Genomic DNA, 19,847 nt, shown 5'->3' with positions numbered 1-19,847 from the left:
AGCCATAATGGACTCTGCGTGTTCTTCCATCCCCACCCTCAGGGCCCCTTCACGCTGTTCCCTTTCTCAGAATGCTCTTCCCTGCCCTCTGAGAGGCAAATTTCTCCATCCCCCCAGCCTCAGCCTCAGTGTCACTTTTCTGTGCTTCCAGGTAACTGGGATGCTTTTCCATGAAATCCCAAAGTGAGGTCAAGGGACGAGGTTCTTCCCTGTGGACGAAGCCCCCTCCCTGTAACAGCGATAACCCCATGGCACGCACATGTTTATGAGCTGGCCAACTCTCACCTCAGACGATCATCTCGGCAATCCCGCCGGCTGGACTCTTATCACCCCATTTTTTTTATTTGGCGGTACGCGGGCCTCTCACCGTTGTGGCCTCTCCCCCTGCGGAGCACAGGCTCCGGACGCGCAGGCTCAGCGGCCATGGCTCACGGGCCCAGCCGCTCCGCGGCATGTGGGATCTTCCCGGACCGGGGCATGAACCCGTTTCCCCTGCATCGGCAGGCGGACTCTCAACCACTGCACCACCAGGGAAGCCCGACCCCCATTTTATAGATAAGGAAATTGAGACTCAGAGAAGGGAAATCACCAGCAAAGGCTGTGCAGCTGATGCATCAGTGCTGTAGCTGAGACCTCACTCAGCTCTTCTGCCTCTTGATCCAGCTGCATGGTTCATGCCCAGAGACCTCTCGTCTCCTGGGTGAGTCACCCTCAAAGGCTCATTTCTGGAAAACCTACTGATGAAGTGGGTGGGGGTCTCATTCAGAAGTAAGGTTTAAAGGTTCAGCTCTGCCATGTGGCCAACTGACCAGGCCCCCAGGTGGTGGGACAGCCTTGGTTGAAGGGTGGGAACCCGAGTTCTCCCCAGGCTTAGGGCAAGTCGCTCCCCCTCTCTGACCTCTGTTCCCCTGTCTGTCTCTGACAGGCACCACTCAGTACCAGCCACCAGCTAAAGGCTGCTCATCTCTGCCCTCCCCAGAACTGTGGCTCCCCCACCTTCCCACGCCTGCACAGTTCACACATGGATGTCAGCTTGCCTGGCTCAGGCCCCCTGAGTCCTCTCCTGGAGTTCTGATCCCCTGCCTGGACCCTGTCTCACTGCCTGTCCATCCATCTGTCCATCTGCCAGACTGTTCAGGCCTCCTCTCCTCTGACACTTCTGGATCTGATAACTGGGAACCCAGGGAGGAGAGGGCTGGTGCTGGGACTGGGGAGGTCAAAGGGATTCTCCATAGGGGGTGGAGAAGCCCCAAACTTAGCCTTCAATGGCTTGAAGGCTGACTCTGCCAGGAAGTCCTCCTGAGCCATGCCAAGGGGAGACTGTGCTGGCCCATCCTAAGTCCCGTTCCCTGCCTGGGGCTGCCTTTGCTGCTTCCAAACACCTGCCCAGCCCAGGCCTGGCAGTCCTGGGGGTGAATGGGAGCTGCCCACTCACCCACCCACCCCAACCGGCCAGGAAGGGGCTGGAGCCTAGGCACCCGGGCAGCTGGTGGATGGGGCCTCGTAACCTTGGCTCTCTTGATAACTAGGCTCCAGCTGGTGTTGACACAGCAAACATGCTGCAACTCCCATTCGCCGAGGCATAGAGTGGGCAAACACAGGACGGCTGGAACAAAGGGCCTGGCAACCGTGACCAGCCTCTCAAACAAGGGCCCCAAGGCCTGTGCCAGGAGGCAGGAAGCATCAAGCAGCCTGGACATTGTGGCCCACAGAGGTAGGAGCTGGGGACGGGCCCTTGATGAGGCGATCAGAGAGGGGAGGATTGGCACGAGGTCCTACAGTCGAGGCTTGGCCCACATGTGGGGCGGAGCTGAAGGAGCACAGGTCAGTCTTGTCCGTTGGGGCCTAACCCACATCATACCCCCATGAGCGTCCCTTGCTCAGTTGGTGTCACCAAGGCCTGGGCATAAACTCTGATGACAGATCTGTGAGGCTATGTTTGTTGTTCTACTGTACAGGCAGGAAAACCGAGGCTCAGAGAATGTGAGCTGCCAAGGGCTCGGTGCCACTCAAGTGTAGCGTGGGGGCCACAGCACCGCAGAGGGTGAGGCCCCTAATTCTTGGCCACCTCTTGGTCACATGTATTATGTGCCATGTTGCACCTTTCTGAGGGGGACTCTTGGCCAGAGGTCCTTTTGGGGGTGGTGTAAGGTCAGGACTGTGCAGGTTGTGGTCACTAGGTGAGGTCTCAGCTAGACTCCAAGGAACGACACCTGTGCTGGGCACAGCCCATTCCCACCTCTGCCTCAAGGCCCACCTCACGGTGCATCTGTGCACACACTCTGCAGAGCCGGGCCAGCAGCGAGGCCCTCTGCCAGCACATGCATGCAGGCGCCCGAACATGCCAACATGCACACACTCTCGCTACCTCTGGCCTTTTTGCTTTGTTCTGCTTTCTGCCTTGGACCCTCTTCCTTACTCTCCTCTGCCTGGCTGTGTCTCCAGTAACCCTCCCCTCCCCCCAAAGTCCCCTAGGCCTGGTCAGTATCCACGGGCTCACCACCCCGGCTCCATATATTGTGGCATGGGTCACATCACTGTCACCTTGAGCAAACTGTATTCCTCAAGAGAGGCGCCCTGCAGGTACACTGTCCTTGTACCTAGTAACCTAGGATGGCACTGTACACAGCAGGTGCTCGGCACTCAGTAAACAGAGGCTGAAGGAAGCAAAGGACACCTGAGGCACTGGTGTCCCATGACATGATGAGCCAAGGTCGACCTTGGGGGCCCCTGCCCAGGGTCACCATGGTACTGGGGGCTGGTCCAGCCTTCAGGTGTGGGCTTAGAGAAGAGAGCTGAGGGATCCATGAGGGGCTTGAGGGCCTTCTCAGCACCCCAGAGCCCCCCACCCTGGGGCTAGGTCCAAGGCACTGTGCTCTCCCCACCAGCACCCCCATGACTCACTTCTTCTGCCACAGCAGAGGCACTGCTCACTGTGTATTTTAAGCCACAGAAAATGGGCTGAGAGAGGTGACTGGCTGCTCCCAGGACTGCCTGTATAGCGAAGGGGACAGGCTTGCAGATACAGTGACCACCTCAGAACTCAGGCAATGAGCCCTGCCCCCTGCCTTTGTCACCTTCCCATCCTCTCTCCCCACCAGTAGAAACAGTTATGCACAGGCTGCACCTTCCTGGCTCCCTTCCCAGCCCACAACGCTTATCTCAGCAGATGCAGCCTGAGTCACTTCTACTCCCTCTCACTGTTAGGCCAGGGCTTAGTGCCTTCCTTCTTCCCTTTCTCCAGCTTTGGAAATCCCGGGCATCCCCCACCCCAACCTTCCAAGGCTCAGCTCAAACGCCACCTCCTCCAGGCTGTCTTCTTAGACTTGCCCCTCCCATGTCAGCTGTTCTGCACACTGACCTCGTAGCTTGTTGTCTGTCTCCTCGAAGTCTAAGATCCTGGAGGGCCACTGGCTTACCCTGCCTTAGATGCACACTACCTCCCCCAGTCCTGTACACAAGGATTTCAGAACAAAGGGCCAGACGCTATTAAAACTCAATTAAATTTCTCACTTCTCTGATCCTGAATTAGACTGGCTTGTCCCTGTGGCACCTGCAGGCCCTTTACTCTGCTTCCTAGCATCTGCCCCCCATTGCCAGCTAGGACTCCCAGGGAGGTGGACAGAAGCAGGAGAGGATCCTCCCTCAGTGCAGGCCTCTGGGGAGTGGAGTCCAGTGAATCACCCTTGGTCCCAGGGTTCATTTTCTCCATTTGGCCAAACCCACCCCCCACGCCCTAGATTCCCCCCTCCTGTGGTGGGCAGGGTATAGGGGTATGAAAAAGGGAACTCACGGCAGTGATTCCCAGCCTGCATTTGTAGCCCTCTCCATCCCAGCCACCCTCACCAGCTGTTCCCCAGGGTCCTCCAGTCAAGGTCCTGCCCTTAGGCCCTTGCTAGTGCTCTGCCCTCTGCCTGGCAGACCCCCACCTTTTCCCTTCCCAACCCTGGGCTTCTTCCTCTTTGCCCCAGCCAGCATGGTTCTGCTTTCTTCCAATCCCTGGGAGCTCTGGGAAGGGTGGGCACACAGGCTCAGGAGCCAGGGGAGCAGGGGGAATCGTGACCTTGTCTCGGCCAGGCAGTGGCTGGGCTGGCATTGTCTCTGAGCCTCTGTTTCCTCATCTGTAAAACAGGAATTCTGCCCCACAGTGAGTGGAGAAAGGCACCACGCCTAGGGTCAGGCTGGGAGCAGAGAAGGTTTGCTTAACGACTGAGTGAGCAAGTGAATGACAGGGAGACTAACTGCTGCTCCCAGGGGATGCACATGGCATCATGAGCAGGGCCATCGGGCAGGAGAGGCTCAGACACCCCCCCTTGGGGTGAGACTTGGGCCTGGGGTGCCTCAGCCACGCATCCCACAGGTGGTGGGCGCTGTCGGTCAGGGTAAGCAAGATGCCTGATGTGGCTGCAGTCAGCCTTTCCCCCTGACCTTCAGTCATGGGGGAGAACTGAGCAGCAGGGTGGGTGGGTGGGTGTAAGGCTGATCCACCAGGCTCTGTGGGCCTCAGGGACATCACACTCCAGGCCCCTAGACCCTTCGTTCAGCTATAGTGGATGTGAGGAATGACCACAGCTCTTCTGACCCCTCCTGAGGCCCCTGCACCTTGGAGGAGGAGCCAGGAGAGGGGCCTGCTCCACAGGGGCAATCCCGGGACCAGGGAAGTCCAGCCCCAAACCCACAGCTCAGCCCTTCCTGACCCCCACTAGCTCGGGCAGGTGGGCAGAGGAGGGGATGACATATCTTCCCTGAGGATCCTCGGCCACTCCCTAGCCGCGCTCCTCCTGCATTGTCTTCCTCGTTGTTCCAGGGAGGCCAGCTCCCTGTCCTGCCAGCTCAGCCGGGGGGATTTCGAGGGGTCTCTGGGTTCTCAGCCACCTGGCAGGGATGCAGGAAGGGGAGGCCGTCCCACATGCACGTCCACAAGCTGCTGGGAGTAGCATCTTTACTCAAAGCTCATGATGAGCCCCAGGACCCTGGGGTGTATGGCGAGTGGGCCCAGGCAGGCAGGCTCCTCCAAGGGGCTCCCTCTGACCCCGATTCCTCAGTGGTCGCTCTCAGGCAGGGGTGCCCAAGGGCTCCCACACAATCAGCACTCAGTGGATGCCCATTCACTAATTCAACACTCCCCCATCCCTGGGGGCCCCAGCTGGCTCCTCTGGGTGGCAGTGGCACCTTGCCAGGATGCAGAGACGCTGTTTGGGTGAGGGGAGAATAATCAGCCGTAAACGCTGCAATCAGGGAGAAAAGGCTGCTCAGGCCCTCAGCGCCCACGCGCACGCCTAATTGGCTCCACGTGTCTGCAGCTCCTTTCAAGAGCAGGAAAGTGGAAGGGTCAAGATCTCTTAATGTTCGTAATGGAGAGGGGGCAGAAGCCACCGCCAGCCCCACATAAACACCTTTTAATTGCCCAGAGAAGGGTGGGTGGAGGCAGCCAATGCTAGAGAATTCCCTGCCTGTCTGTCCACCATTAGTGTGCCGTTTAGAGCTTCCCTGGTCTGGAGTCACACCCCAGAGGCTGACCTCCAGACAGAGCCTGGAGCCACAGCCCTGGCATCTGTTCTACAAATGTTCATGAGGCTCCTACTCTGGGCCAGGCCTTGGCAGCAGGTGATACCCCTGGCCATGTCTTCCCAGGGCCGATCTACTTGTCCAACCCCCATCAACGAATGCATCCGTGGACTCAGCTTTGAACTTGCCTCCAGCTGCCCCCAATGCTGAACTTTTCCCCCAAATCCTTGATGCCTCCTCCAGGCAGCCCCAAGCTTGCTATTACCCCCTTGAACTGAAGGGATCTTCCTCCTGCTAAGCCTGCTCTATTCTCTCTGTACCTCTCTGAGGTCCCCAATGTCCCCCTGCTTATGGGGCTTCTATTTAATATGGCTGCATCTCTCTGTCCCATTAGACCTGTGGTTCTCAATCAAAGGGCACTGTGCCCCCAGGGGACATCTGGCAACATGTGGAGACATTTTTGGTTCTTATGACTGAGGGAGTGGTGTACTACTGGCATCTAGCAGGTAGAGGGCAAGGATGCTGCTTAACATCCTACAATGCAGAGGGCAGCCCCCCACAACAAAGAATTATCCTGCTTAAAATGTCAATAGTTCCAACACCAAGAAATACTGCATTAGGCGAAGGCTGAGAAAGGAAGCAGTGAGTAAGTGGGAGCTAGGCAGAACGTTCTCCCTCCTGACTGGGGTGGGGTAGGGTGGGGGGCTCTGTCCCACAGCCCTGGCCCCTTGGCTCTCTCCCTCGCTCATTCCTCCTGCTCCTCTAACACCCAGCCCAGAGCCCAGTTCCTGAACGGACCCAGCCACTGCCAACAATGCATCAGTTTAATTGGGTTAAGTGGCCATTAGCGGCAAAAGCAGGGTGGCTGTGTGCAGAAGCGTTTTTAATTTTACTCTTTAAATGATGCTTGCTCCCCAGAGAGGCCACTGATGGTGGGAACACTGCCCACTGGAGCCCCCAGAACCAGAGCCACAGACATACCTCCCCCTGTCCCATCCATTTGGGCAACATGGGGGTGGGCTGAGAGGGCTGCTCAGTGTCTTGTCTCCACTGCCCAAGGAAGATGCTGCAGGGGTAAAAGGACTTGCCCAAGGTCACTAGGTCATCCCAGAGCAAGCCCCTGCCAGAGGGGACCCATCTTCTCTTCCTTTGGCCCTGTCCCCCTGTGGATAGCAAGTGCCATGTGGCCACTAGCGGTAGCACGGAGGAGGGAAGTGTCGAGGGGCAGTATCTGGGGTTTGGAGCCCAAGTGCCTGGATCTGTAGTCTGGTTTTGCTGTGAGACCTGGGGCCAGTGGTGTAACCTTGCTGGGGCTGTTTCCTCACATATAAAATGGGGATGAGAGTTGTGTTGTAGGGAGGATTTGCAGAGTTCTGAAGTGTTCTGGCTCATCTTAGGCTGCACACTTGGTAGGCACTCAGAAAGAGGCCAGTAATTGTGGGAAGGAATTATTTCTGCCATTTTAGGGGAAATGTCCTGAGCTCTGAATCTACACTGAATCATCTGCGGAGCACTGAAAAATATTGAAGCCCAGCCCCACCCCTACAGAATCTGCTATACTTGGTCTGGGGTGGGGCCTGGGCATCACGATTTACAAGCCCTGCCGGCGACTCCAATGTGCCAACAGGGTTAAAAACACTGCATGGACATAGAGAACAGACTTGAGGACACAGTGGGGGAAAGGGGAAGCTGGGACGAAGTGAGAGAGTAGCATTGACATATATACACTACCAAATGTAAAATGGACGGCTAGTGGGAAGCTGCTGCATAGCACAGGGAGATGAGCTCAATGCTTTGCGACAACCTAGAGGGGTGAGGCTCAAGAGGGAGGGGATATGGGGATATATGTATACATATAGCTGATTCACAACACTGTAAAGCAATTATACTCCAATAAAGATATAAAAAACAAAACAAAAACACTGCATGAAGGCAAAGGTGCAAAGGCATGGCATCTGGAAGGGTCTTGGCCCCTGGGACAGTGAGAAGTAGCTGAGGTGGAGCATGAGAAACATGGGCATGGTGGGGAGGGCAGAGCTCAGGGGCCAAGGGCTCTGGGTCCTGGATCTCAGCCAGGACTCTTCACTGCCTCTGGCTTACTTGAGGTTGGAGGTGAAAGGGTGTCCCTGAGTTCAGGCTTCTAGCTGCCACACTGATGTCCCTTAAGAACCTGCTCTGGCCTGGCTGCTCTGGCCCTGGGCTTCCCATTCTCCAGGAACCAAGCCCACTGAGCCACACTGCCCTTGGCCTTGTCCCCTGAGAGCAGGCTGGAATGCCCCACACTGGGGTCACTCCTCACCTCCTCCTCCTATGGCCTCTCCCCTGAGCCACACAGCAGGGGTGCCAGGAATGGTGCTAAAGGTGGCACAACCTTCAGAGACACTGTTTTCACTGTGGCCTTTATAAATGATGACTCCTGGAGCTGTGAAACCAGAAGTACTGGGCAGGGACAGTCTCCTGTCCCCATTTTACAGAGGGAGAAACTAAGGCCTGGGATGGGATGTGACTGAGAGCTCCATGAAGATAGGAACAAGGCCTGTCCTTTCCCACTGCATCCCCAGCACCAGCCTGGCACACAGTAGGCCTTTAGTGAATGTTGAAGAATGGATGGAGGAAGGAATACAACCAAGAGATGACTTTTCCGAGAAAGGGGCTCTGAGAGAGGCCCCAGCTAGGAGGACAGGAGAGTCCTGATTTGGGCCCAGCTCTGCCTCCAATGTGCTATAAGAACTTAGGCACCTCCTGGGACGTCCCTGTTGGCGCAGTGGTTAAGAATCCGCCTGCCTATGCAGGGGACATGGGTTCGAGCCCTGGTCCGGGAAGATCCCACGTGCTGCGGAGCAACTAAGCCCGTGAGCCACAACTACTGAGCCTGAGCTCTAGAGCCTGTGAGCCACAACTACTGAACCCGCGTGCCACAACTACTGAAGCCCACGTGCCTAGAGCCCATGCTCCGCAACAAGAGAAGCCACTGCAATGAGAAGCCCGCGCACCACAAACAAGAGTAGCTCCCGCTCGCCGCAACTAGAGAAAGCCCGCGCGCAGCAACAAAGACCCAATGCAGCCATAAATAAATAAATAATTAAAAAAAAAGAACTTAGGCACCTCCCTACCCCTCCTGGGACTCAAGACCCTAACAGAGCAGGCCTGGCTCAGAGGACCCATCTGCCTGGATAGCAGAAGTTCCTAGCAGGTTCCCTCCATATCTCCTAAGCTGAGACCCCAGCAGGTTTCCTGGACTTGGGGATGATGGTTGCCTGTGTTGCAAAGTCCCTGACCTGGCCTGCTCTGCCTGATTCTTGGCCTGGAAAAACACTCTGTGTAGCTTGGAGAAACTTGTTACAAACATCTGATTATCCCTGATAAGATGAGACAATGAACTTCCGTCCTGCGCTGCTCAGTTCCCTCCTTGCAAGCCCCACATTAAAATTCCAGACCAGAGCAAGGGGATTTAAGTTGGATTACTGGATGGGGTCTAGGGAGAGAGGGATACTGGAGTGTGGAGGGGTCCAGACCCCCAACATTCCTCCCTCCATATGTACTCAGGCTGCAAACAAATATGGGAAAGGAGAAAAGAGCCAGAACTTGATTAAAAGCAAATTTAAAACATAATTAAGACCAAAGCTCATCTTGAACAATTAGGACCAAGGCAGGAAAAGGACAGTCCTCTCCTTCGCCTAGGGATATGGACAGGAGCATCTTTTGGGCCCGGAGCTGGGGGCACTGCAGTAGGGAAGTTCACTGGCCAGGAGAGTGCTGGGCTCCATGCACACCTCCGGACTAACGTGGGCAGTCAAGGGCCTGGCTCAGGGTCAGAGTGACCTGGGTTAAAATCCTGGCTCTGCCATATCCTGGCCTAATGCACGGCATGTCCGAGTCTCAGTGTCTCTCTCAGGGGGCTGCTGTGAGAATGACGTGTGACAGACTCAGCACACGCTGAGTACCTAATCAGTGAGTGCCTTTTCCTATCATTCCTCCCTTGAGAACCAACTGTGTACCAGGCCACAGGTGCCTGGGCTGCAGACTCAGTGGGAAGGAGGCAGACATCTGCACTGCCTCACCGGGCAGAGTCTGCCATGTGGGGTATAGGGAGAGAGTTCAGGTCGGGACCCCGGGCTTTGGGTTCTCCCACCCTCAAGCTGTCAGGGTTGCCTGTTCCTTGAGGAGTGGGGAAAGAAGGTTGGGGAACGACTCCAGCCCTGTGATGCTCAGAGGGGATGGGCAGGGGCTGGGCCCTGGGTTCCATATGGAGAGGGCAGGTCGGGCATCTGTCATTGCCACCACTCAGCATCCCCTGGCAAGGCAACTCGTCCTGAAGCTGGGGTGGGAGGCAGGCCTAAAGGCGTGAAGGGTGCCCCTTCCCAAATCTATCAGACGGTTTCGACACAAGTTCAGGGCTGGTGGCCTGTACTTTGTGCTCTGGGCTGGGGAGCGCAGCAAAGCAAGGAAGTAGTGGGCAAATAGGGGGTCTGGAATGAAGCGGGGAGAGAGAGACTAAGAGACAGAGAACAAGAGAAATGAGGGGAGAATGTCCAGGTGGTGCCCAGTTCTAGGAAAGGCAAGAAGGTGGGACATGGCGTGCTGGCTACGTGAGGCAAGCAGATGGTTCCTACAACCAGGGGGGCATTGTTGGACCCCCACAGGGACGGCCGGCCCAGCTGAAGGCTTGGCTTTGCCTCCTCCCCATGACAGTTCACTCCCCCAACTGTCCCCACCTGTGACTAGGAGATCCCCAAGGTCAGGCTGGGCCCAGCTCTGGGTCCTCCGGCTCCACACTGGGTGGGAGGCCTTCAGGGCCCACCTCCTCTGGTCCCAGGAGGCCAGCCTTTCCCTAGTCCATGATCCCAGGTCACACAGGGGCAGACAGGGGATCTCAGGGGGACAGTAGGGCCCAGTTCCTAGAGAAGGGGATCACAGTTCCCTCCCTGGGCCTGGATGTGGTGGGGGTTTGGCTGCTCTGACTTGACCCTGCCAGGCCTCTGGCCCAAGCCTGGGCATGGCATGTGAGGCCCTGCTCGTTTAAAAAAAAAAAAAACTTTACTGAGATACCGTAATATTCACGCACATAGAGTATACAATTCAGTGTTTTTTTTTTTAGTGTATTCAGAGTTGTGCAACCATCACCACAATCTAATTTTAGAATATCTTCATCACCCCCAAAAGAAATCCTGTACCCGTTAGCAGACACTCCCTATCCCCTCCCTTCCAGCCCTAGGCAGCTACTAATGTACTTTCCATTTCTATGGATTTGCCTATTGTGGACATTTCACAGAAATGGGATCACACAATAGGTGGTCTTTTGTGACGAGCTTCTTTCCCTTAGTGTAATGTTTTCACGTTCATCCATGTTGTCATGTGTATCAGTACTTCATTCCTTTTAAATGGACTCATCTCTCAGACACAGGCTTGGGCAACAGCAGTTATGCCTCTGATCTGAGGGAAGCTTGAATCCCCCTCCTTTCCTTACTGCACAACTTGCCCAGGGCACCTTACATCTCCAGAAGCCCTTTCCCACCTGCTCTCCCTGGGGTGGGTTGAGTACCGGGGTCTGTGGGCTTCAGAGACCTGGTCAGGGTGGACCAGCAGGTCCTGTAATCTCACAGGACCATGGTGCCTTGGAGCTCACAGGCACACTCAGTATAGATGGGCAGACTAAGGCCCAGAAGGAGGTGGAGAAATCGTGGGCAGAATTGGAGCTCCAGCTCCCAGCATCATGTGGCCTTAGCCTCCTCTGCAAGGCATTCAGGGCCCTCCACACTCCGTCCGCCTCAGCCTGCAGCCCACCTTCCCGACAGAAGGGAGAGGTGGGGCCTGCCATCATACCCACACAGGGCCCCCGAGGCCCCAGGTCACCACTCACACAGCCTACTCCAGATGAAACTATCCTGCTCCTGCCGCAGCTGCCCACAGTCCACGTGGCACATTCTGCCAGTGATGGCCCAGCCTGAATTCAGAGGGCCAGGAGGGCTGTGTGTTCATGGTGGGTGGGGACATTGCCCTCACAGCGCAGGCCACTCTGCCTGGTCTTCTCTCAACCTCAACAACCGCACCTACCTTCAGGGCCTGCACCTTCCTGTCCAGCAGGCTCTCAATGTCCCCCGCCACCTTCTCCACCAACTTCTGAGGCTCATTCTCCTGCACCTCAAACAGATTCCTGTTGTCTTTGTAGATCTGGAAAGAAGCAGAAGCCTGGGGTGAGGCCAGGGTGGTCCCACATTCCCATGTCATGGTGCCCGTATACCCTCTCTGCATAGCTCACCACAGAAAGTCCTCACCCCCACCTCAACCCTGGCTTTGGCCACTGAGAGAGAACAGGGAGGTCTGGGGTTAGGCCCAGTGCTCAGATAGACCTGGAAGAAGCGCAAGGCCATGAGCTCCACAACTTGCACTGGTTGTGTGTGTTTGGTGGGACAAGGTTGTCGCCACCTTCTCTGGGACTCAGGGTTCCTCCTCCAGGGGCCATAAGCAGCACCTCCCTGACCAGCTCAGGGTGGCTAAGAGCAGCAGAGTGGGGAGGGTGGGCTGGATGGGAGGCAGGGTGTCCGGAGGAGATGGAGCCAACAGACACACATTGTACACCACATACCAACAAGAAGATGCTCTCACACCCACGTGTGTACACAAACCCACACGCTCACACATGCATCACACACACAGCCACCTCTCCACACAGGCTCAGGAATCCATGCCCCCTTTCGCTGGTGCTCCCTCAGGGCATTTGCGGAAACTACTGCAGGAGCTCTGGGTGCCCCTAGGGGCTCCTCTGTCATTCTGGGCACAGAATATGGGGGCAGGGACCAGGGAGGAAGAGGCATATGGGGGGAATGAACCTGCCCCTTCCTTCTTCCTTGGGGGGGGCGGTGGGGTCAGCCTGTGCACACATGCACTTGGGGGTGTAAATCTGACAGTCTGCATCTGCACGTGTGTGTTATGGCTCAACGCACATCCATCTGTGTGCACGAGCCTGAGTATTGGGGTGGGTGGGGTGAGGGCCACTAGATAAAGCCTGGGGGCTGTATGGGAATTGTAGAAGCAGGTTTCCGTGGGCGTCTTTGTTCATGGCTGGGGTCTTGGGCGTGCGCACGTGCATGTGTGTGTGCACGTGCATGCATGTGTGTATACGTGTGTGTATGCATTGCACACCCCTGCATGTGCCTCTGAGCCTGAATGAGTCCATGTGTCCATCCAGGTTACCCCAGGAAGTCTGTGCTGCATGCTGGCTCCTTCACCAGAGGTCACAGGCTGGTCGCCACAACTGAGCTGCTGCCACCAGATTTTGCCATCAGGCTGTGCAGAAGTGGAGGGATGTGCAGAGACACAAAGAGGAGGTGACAAGGAGGAGATAAGGAGGTGGGAGAGGCCGCTGATGAGAGACAGACAGGCAGGGGAGATAAGGTCGGTAGAGTGACAGCCAGATGAGGGGAGATAAAGGCCTCTGGCATCTGACAGAGGGAGGAGGTGGGGGACCAGGTGCCTCCAGAGCCCTTGCTCTGCTGCCCACCCAGCGCCTGGCAGTGCAAGGGTTAAAGCACAGCTCAAAGCTGGCTCAGGCAATCTCCTCCTCCCACCGCCCCCCATCCCTCCGGCATCTCTTTTCTTTTTGTCCTTCTCTTGGAACAAAATAATTTGTGGTGAAGTCGCTCCTTCCCACAGAACAGCAGCGATTACAGGGCGAGTCGCAGGCCTGGCTAAACGGACAGGGAGGATGGAGGCCCCAAGTGGGCACCAGGCCAGGCTGTTCCCTGGGCCCCCCAGGGCCTGCCTCAGGACAGAAGCCCCCGGATGGAAGACAGCGATGGAGGCTGAGGCCAAGGAGGGGTCAGATCCTGGGGATCACTGAGAAATGCAGGGAGCCTGGTGCCTGGTGCCCACAGTTGGGGAAACCGAGGTTCAGAAATAGGAGAGGACAGGTCAAGGCCACACGACTGTGAGTGGAAAAACCAGTCACCCATCCTCCCTGACACCTTCTTCCCAGGTTTCAAGACATTAAAAATACACCCTTTCCCAATCTTGGACCATTGCCCCTGGGTGTGTTGAGGCCTCGTCTCAGCCACATCGGCTGAAACCTCGGCTGAGCACACCGCGGCCCACTGGCGTCAGCAGGGGGCGCAGCCACCTGGCTTCTCAGGGCAGGGGATAAAGTTTCCATAACTGACTCCCCTGTCAAGGTCATTCCCAGGTGCCCCAATCAGGGCTGTCCATAGTGGCGGCAGCCCCAGTACTGGAAGCTGGGACCATGCAGCCTCCTGACAACTCTCCTTAGGGAACCTGAGGGTCCCTCCCCTTTGGGTCCAGGATGCCCATTCAACCTGGCATGGTGAGTGAACCAGGGCTCAGGGGCTGCAGAGGGAGTGGGTTTCCAGGTGGCAGGGTCACACCCGAGGACCCTGACAGTGGATGCAAGGGCTTGGAAGCAGGGACCCTGCTAAGAAATACCCCATCTCTGAACCTCAGTGTCCGATCTATCAAATGAGAGAATGGCAGTCCTCCCCTCACAGGCGGACCAAGGACCAAAAGATTCACGCCACGAGGAGCCTATACTATTGTCACACTGCTATTGTTTAGGATCACCAGAATTCTGCAGAAGGAATCACAGTCCCCTCCCTGCCTCCACTCTCTCCTGGCTAGATCTGCACACTTAGGATCCAGTCATCGGCTCCCATTCCTGGGCAGGCAGCCTTGGTCTCCCCGGGTCTGTCTCCCTCCAGCCCCACCCAGGGCCTCCTCGGACAGCACCCCCTCCATCAGCTATCTTGTCTTTGTCCCCAGCACCTTGGCCTCGGCCCTGGTGGTGATAACAGGGGAGCCTAGACACAGGGACACCATGGATAGTGTACAGCCATGGCCAGCTCCCTTCCATCTCTCCCCAGGCACCAGGCCTGTGTGCAGTGGACCCTCAGCCAATGCGTAGCCCAATTCCATGTTCAGGAGCAGAGCTCTGGAGCCAGTGTGACCTAGGTCTGACTCCACCACTTTTGCCTGCAGGTGTGCTGTCCCTTGGAGCCTGGGGCTGCATCTGCCATGCTTTCTTCCTGGGTCTACCCAATGACCCACCATAACATCCTTCTGCTGGGCCCTGGTGCCAGCATTCGAGGCCTCTCCAGCTCACTGACCTGGCACTTGCATGCAGGCCTCTGGGTCCCTAGCCCATGCTGATTCCCACTGTTGCACCTTTGCTTACGCTGTGCCTACTTCCCCTCCGCCTTTCCCCGCTTATCTAAATCCTCCCTAGAGTGAGGGTAGGGAAATGGGCTAGAAGAAGCTTCTGGTGAGATGAGGGCAGAATTCCAGAACTGCAGAGGCTGGTTGAGCTACTAGCCAAGCCTGTCCCCCAATCCCACATGAGCCCTTGAGATGCAACAGCCCTCGATCCTTCCATGCCAGGTGCCTCACCCCTCTCAACATTCCCCCTGACCTGCTCCAGTTGTTCCTGTCCCCTGGGGTGGGGCCCTGAGCTGAACCCTGTGTCCCAGGGATCCAAATGACACAGCCCAGCAGATGGTCCCACCCTGGGGGATAGGTCATCTCTCCACTGATGTGGTCCGGGGAGGTGCTTTCCACCTGCAGGTCCAGGAAGAAGCCCAGGAGAGCCCAGGGCAGCTCCAGGGCATAGCCAGGGCTGGTTCCCCTCAACCCCAGCCTCTAGCCTTGGTCCCTGGGGTCAGCTCAGAAGCAACAGGAAGGCCAGGGTGCACCGGGGGCAGGACCTCAACAACCACAGCAGGACTGCATGCCCGCCGGTGTCCTCGGCCCAGAGAGGCAATTGGAAAAACCCAATGGCCCCCACAGCAGCGCAGCCTGCGTGGCCCCCGGCTCTGCACAGGCAGTCAGACCAAGGAGAGAAACGGGGGCCCGCAGGTCTACAGGTTGTGACAGCTCCATGGCAGCCATGAGAGAGGAGATGGGGAATGGTAGTGGCACAGGGTAGCAGACTAGGGGACAGGCTGGCTGGAGCCAGGTGGACACGTGGGGTAGGGCAGGAGACACAGCGACAGAGGGGCTGAGGAACAGGGAGAGCAGCGGCAGCTGAGGCCCCGAGGGATAATTCAGGAGGCCGTTTGCAGCTTCTCGTTCCCAGGAGTTCCTGGCTCCCCCATCCTGTACCGTATACCTATGGCCAGTGCTTGCCCGGGCATCCTCCTCCCCTTGAAGGCACCCCCTACCAGTTATCAAGACCTGTCCTTCCATGTCTCTCATCTCCCCCCCACCCACTTCCTTTAACGCCCCCCCCGCCCCCCCCCCCCCCCCCCGCAGTGTTGGCCCCGATCCCAACCCTCTCTCAGCTCTAGTAATTCTTTTGTTAGGCAGCATGTCTGGCCAACCTGCCTTTTGGCCTCGGAATTTCCAGGGCCTATGGGGGCCAAGGCCTCGTCAGGGGCCCCAGGCCCTCTGCCTAGCCTCCTGCTTCCAGAGCTGTTCCTACATAAGGGGGAGGTGAGCATGGAGGACACTTGGAGGAACAGTTACCTTGGACAGGAAGCTTGGATGCTTGATGCTTGCAGGGGCAGATGGAGCCAGCCTCATCCTCACAGCTCTAAACAGTTCTGACTGGGAAGGGAATAAGGTCTGAGGCACCTGAACATAGAGACAGCCACCAGAGGAGACAAAAGGCCCCAGAACCAGTGACCTGGACAGGCCCCCATCAGACTGTTGAGGCATTTTGCTAAGTCCCAGAAGGTCAGCAGCAGTGGGTCCTGGACCTAAGCCAGCACCTAACCTGCCCAGGGAGAGGAGGAAGGTGGGAGAAATGGAGACGAAAAGGAGGGCAAGGACAGCAAGGGAGAGGAGGGGGAAGGAGGGAAGAGGGACTGTGGAGGCTGCAGATACAGCCCTGTTTGCCAAGTGATGGCTCTAGCCACCCAAGGGCAGGTGCTTCACAAACTTGACCTCGCTGACGTACAACCCCTGAGGAAGGACCGTTCTGATCACACCCGTTTAGCAGACGGGACACTGAGGGCCAGAGAGGATATGTTACACGGCAGAGCTCAGATAAGAATAGTCTGTCTTATCCAAAGTGTTTGCTTTAGGTCACACTCTGTGCAGTTCTCTTCCCTGCATTTTGTCCCCAAACTTGAAGGTGAGGCACAGGGTATCAGCTGGGAATTTGGGGGGCCTGAAAGGGGCCTGGGGGACCCAGAGTGATGCTGAAAGCCTGAGGAAGGCAGGAGGGCCATTCTGGAGGGGAGGAGGGGGAGGACCAGCAGAACCAGCCTTATCAACTAACCAACCACCCAACCCTGGGAGTAAAAACAGGCACGCGTGCGAGGCTCCTCTCTGCAGCGAAGGTGAACGGGCCCTAATCTCTGGAAAATTAAATCAGAAAGAAAATGGAACGAGAAAGATTTGATGCAGGCTGGGCCCTGCTGCCACCTGTCTCCTCAAAGGCCCAAGCTCAGCTGGGGGTTCATCTGGGTGCTTCAGCATCCTGCCCCCTTCCCCTGCCCAGGGTGCTGAGCAGGGTACAGGAAGGGTGGGGGGAGCTGAACCCCATGATATGACTTTCCTGGGGGATTTGCTCTTCTCCAGCCCCCTTTAGCCATGTCTCAGTGCCTGGTCCCTGGTATTGAAAGCAGCAGCTCGTAGGAGTTTTAACTGCCCAGCCCTCATGTCAACAGGTCCCTAGAGATGGTGGGCTGGCCTCCCTAGGCCGGCCTGCATGGGCAAGCACTGGAGTGGCCACAGGATCTGGCGTTGGAGACAAGGGCCAGCTGCTAAAAGGGGTACACTTGTGCCAGGGATCAGGGGAGCCTTAAGTGGATGGATAGGGGGCTCATGGTGGCCCAGAGATCCTGAGCTGGGCCAAGAGGGAGGTGAAGGAATGGAGGGACTGGTAGTGACAAGCTCAGGGACCCCAGTCAGTCAGGGCAATGCTGGCCCCTGCCCTCCCGCCAGGCTGCTGCCCCTGTCTCCTGCCTTCGTGGGGGATATCAAGGGTATTGACATAGCTGCTAATAATCACCCTCGAAGACCATAGGGTGGATGGAGTAGCCTGGTACCTGCAGACCCTCCCACTGAGAGCACTCAGGTCAGATCCAGGACAGGCTGCACATCCTGGATGCTCCCCACACCCAACCAACCTTGAGCCCCACAGCCCAGTTCCTTTGGGGCCACTCACAGCAGGTGCACGAAAACCCTGACCCCGCTGCTCTAGGGACACACCAGGCCCTGGACTGTGTGTGTGGCAGAAAGTTCCCTGGGGCAGGGGTTGTGGCCCTTCTCTGGCCCACCTGGTGTGGGGCTTACAGTAGGACAAGGGCAAGGGGTCCCCAGAGCCCTCAGAGCACACAGTTGGCACACAGGCAGTGGGTTATGGGCCACTCGGCTGCATGCTTCATCAGCTGCTGACAATCACCAGCTGCCACGTTAGGGTCCCACGTGGCCATGCCACCCTGCCACCATCCTGTGGTGGGTTGGCTCCACAGTTAGCTGTATGTGGTGTCACGTCACAAGCAGGGTTTGTATATTGTGATGCTGGTTGTCACATTATTAATGACTAACCTTCATATTGAATAGGGATTTCCTAGAATGAACACTTTGTTTAGAGAGGGTCACAGATGCCTACCCAGGCCATTACAATGTGGTCCATGATGGGCTGTGACACAGGACCCAAAGGCAGTGTTGACCTGGCTTTCAGGAGCAGATAAGGATGTGGCCCTCCTGGGTTGGTGGCCCATCTCCTCCCCACCCCCACCCCACGTCCTTACATCCCCACTGGGGCACTCATGTTCATGCCACAGGATCTTGTTGGGGTCTCTTGAGGCTGGGGAAGCAGAGATGGACCAGACCTTGTCCCTGCCCTCCTGGGACTCACCACCAGAGGGGACAGATGTCTATTTGGACTGCTAATGGCAGAGGGGTGGCAGTGGGGAGAGGTGTGCAGGAGACATGTGGGAGTGAGACTGGCCTGCTTGGGGAGGGCGGGGGCTGGGAGTGTGAAGGAAAAGACTGAGATGGCTTTTCAGGGGAGAGGCCATCTGAGCAGAGTTTGAAAGGCTGGGCAGGAGTTTGCCAGACATGGGGGTGACTGGGGTATAAGGGACTCTAGGCAGGAGTAATGGCAGGTGCCTTTGGGCTGGGGGGAGGGAATGGACTGCTCAGTGGCAGGAGCACAGGGGCTTGTGGGGGGCAGAAGGGAAGCTGGGGGGACAGGTTCTGAAAGGAAGGGAGGTAGATACCCAGGCAGCTGGGGGTGGAGTGGGGGGTGGTCCTCAGGGACGGAGTGGGTGTAGCCTAGGTCACAAAGTGGGAAGGCCCTGGTGGCTCTATGGCCACTTGGCCCCTAAGAGGAAGCTGCTAGGAGTTTTCACCAGCAGATTCCCTTTGAAAAACTCACAGGGGCACAAAGCCCCCACCTCCACCCCCAGCAACGCCTCCCTGTTTTTAAAGTTAAAGTTTAGTTGACTGTCATCCATTACCGCAATTAGTACATTATATCTAATTATGCAATTAGTGTAAAAAGTGCACTTGCTGCTGAGAATGGGAAATCATGCAGCCTCGTTACACTGTAAAATCCATGTCATAAAAAGGCTCAATCCCTTGTTTTTCAAAAGACACACAACCCAGTACAAAACAATAAACCAAATCCTCCCAGTTGAGCTAGGGCCAGTCTGTGCCAACCTCTCTGCACTTGCCCCCATGCAGACCCCCCACCTCTGCAAGGCCCTGTCCCACGCTGGCCCTGGGGCAAGGTAATGACCCACCACAAGGGAGCGCTGATGCGTGGCCCACTCCTAGGCGTGGTCAGTTTGCTCCTCTGAAACAGATGTGAATTTCTAAACTGACTTTAAAACCGTGGCAATCCTGATTATCCACCTGTTATTCCAGACCTGATTGGAACGTGGCCTCTAGTATTAAGGCTTGTATATATTAGGTGAGAGTGTCCTGGCCTCTACCCAGCTCCGAGAGTGAGAGGCAAGGTTCCTGAGGGCAGTACTCTGAGGTTCCTGATGGTGCCTGTGGGGAGAGAGGCATATTCCAGCTCAGAGGAAACTGGAGGAACTTTCTCACACTCGAGGTTCTCAAACTCTTAAGAGCATAGTCTGGATAGATAGTGAGCCCCCCATCACAGGAAATATGCAAGCCCACCTGTCAGAGATGCTGAGAAGGGATTCACTCACGGTCACCCTGCACAGTAGCTGGACTCTAGGCTGCCATCATCAAATAACAGCATTCCCATGGCTGTGTGCCTACATGAAGCTTGCAGTCTGTGATTCTATCTTCCCCAGGTTCTGGCTCCCTTGGTGGTCAAGGGACTATTTGGGGACAGGTGGGAGGGGAGAAAGGAATCTGACAGGGGTGTCTCCCTCCCACACGGGTGACAATGCCAGATGGCCAAGTCC

General features: G+C 56.7%; 1 protein-coding gene across 3 annotated transcripts in view; it reads right to left on the bottom strand.

The window, feature by feature from the left end:
• Nucleotides 1-19,847, bottom strand: part of CACNA2D2 (calcium voltage-gated channel auxiliary subunit alpha2delta 2) — a 142,158-nt gene that overhangs the window by 62,838 nt on the left and 59,473 nt on the right. For all 3 annotated transcript variants that reach the window (XM_032648618.1, XM_032648619.1, XM_032648620.1), the window contains exon 3: nucleotides 11,563-11,679. In XM_032648618.1, the coding sequence (XP_032504509.1) occupies nucleotides 11,563-11,679 (117 nt within the window). The remainder of the gene's footprint in view (nucleotides 1-11,562; nucleotides 11,680-19,847) is intronic.

Source organism: Phocoena sinus, chromosome 11, assembly GCF_008692025.1.
Source record: "Phocoena sinus isolate mPhoSin1 chromosome 11, mPhoSin1.pri, whole genome shotgun sequence".
In the NCBI taxonomy this organism is placed as follows: domain Eukaryota; kingdom Metazoa; phylum Chordata; class Mammalia; order Artiodactyla; family Phocoenidae; genus Phocoena; species Phocoena sinus.
This window is presented reverse-complemented; position numbering and strand designations above follow the sequence as displayed.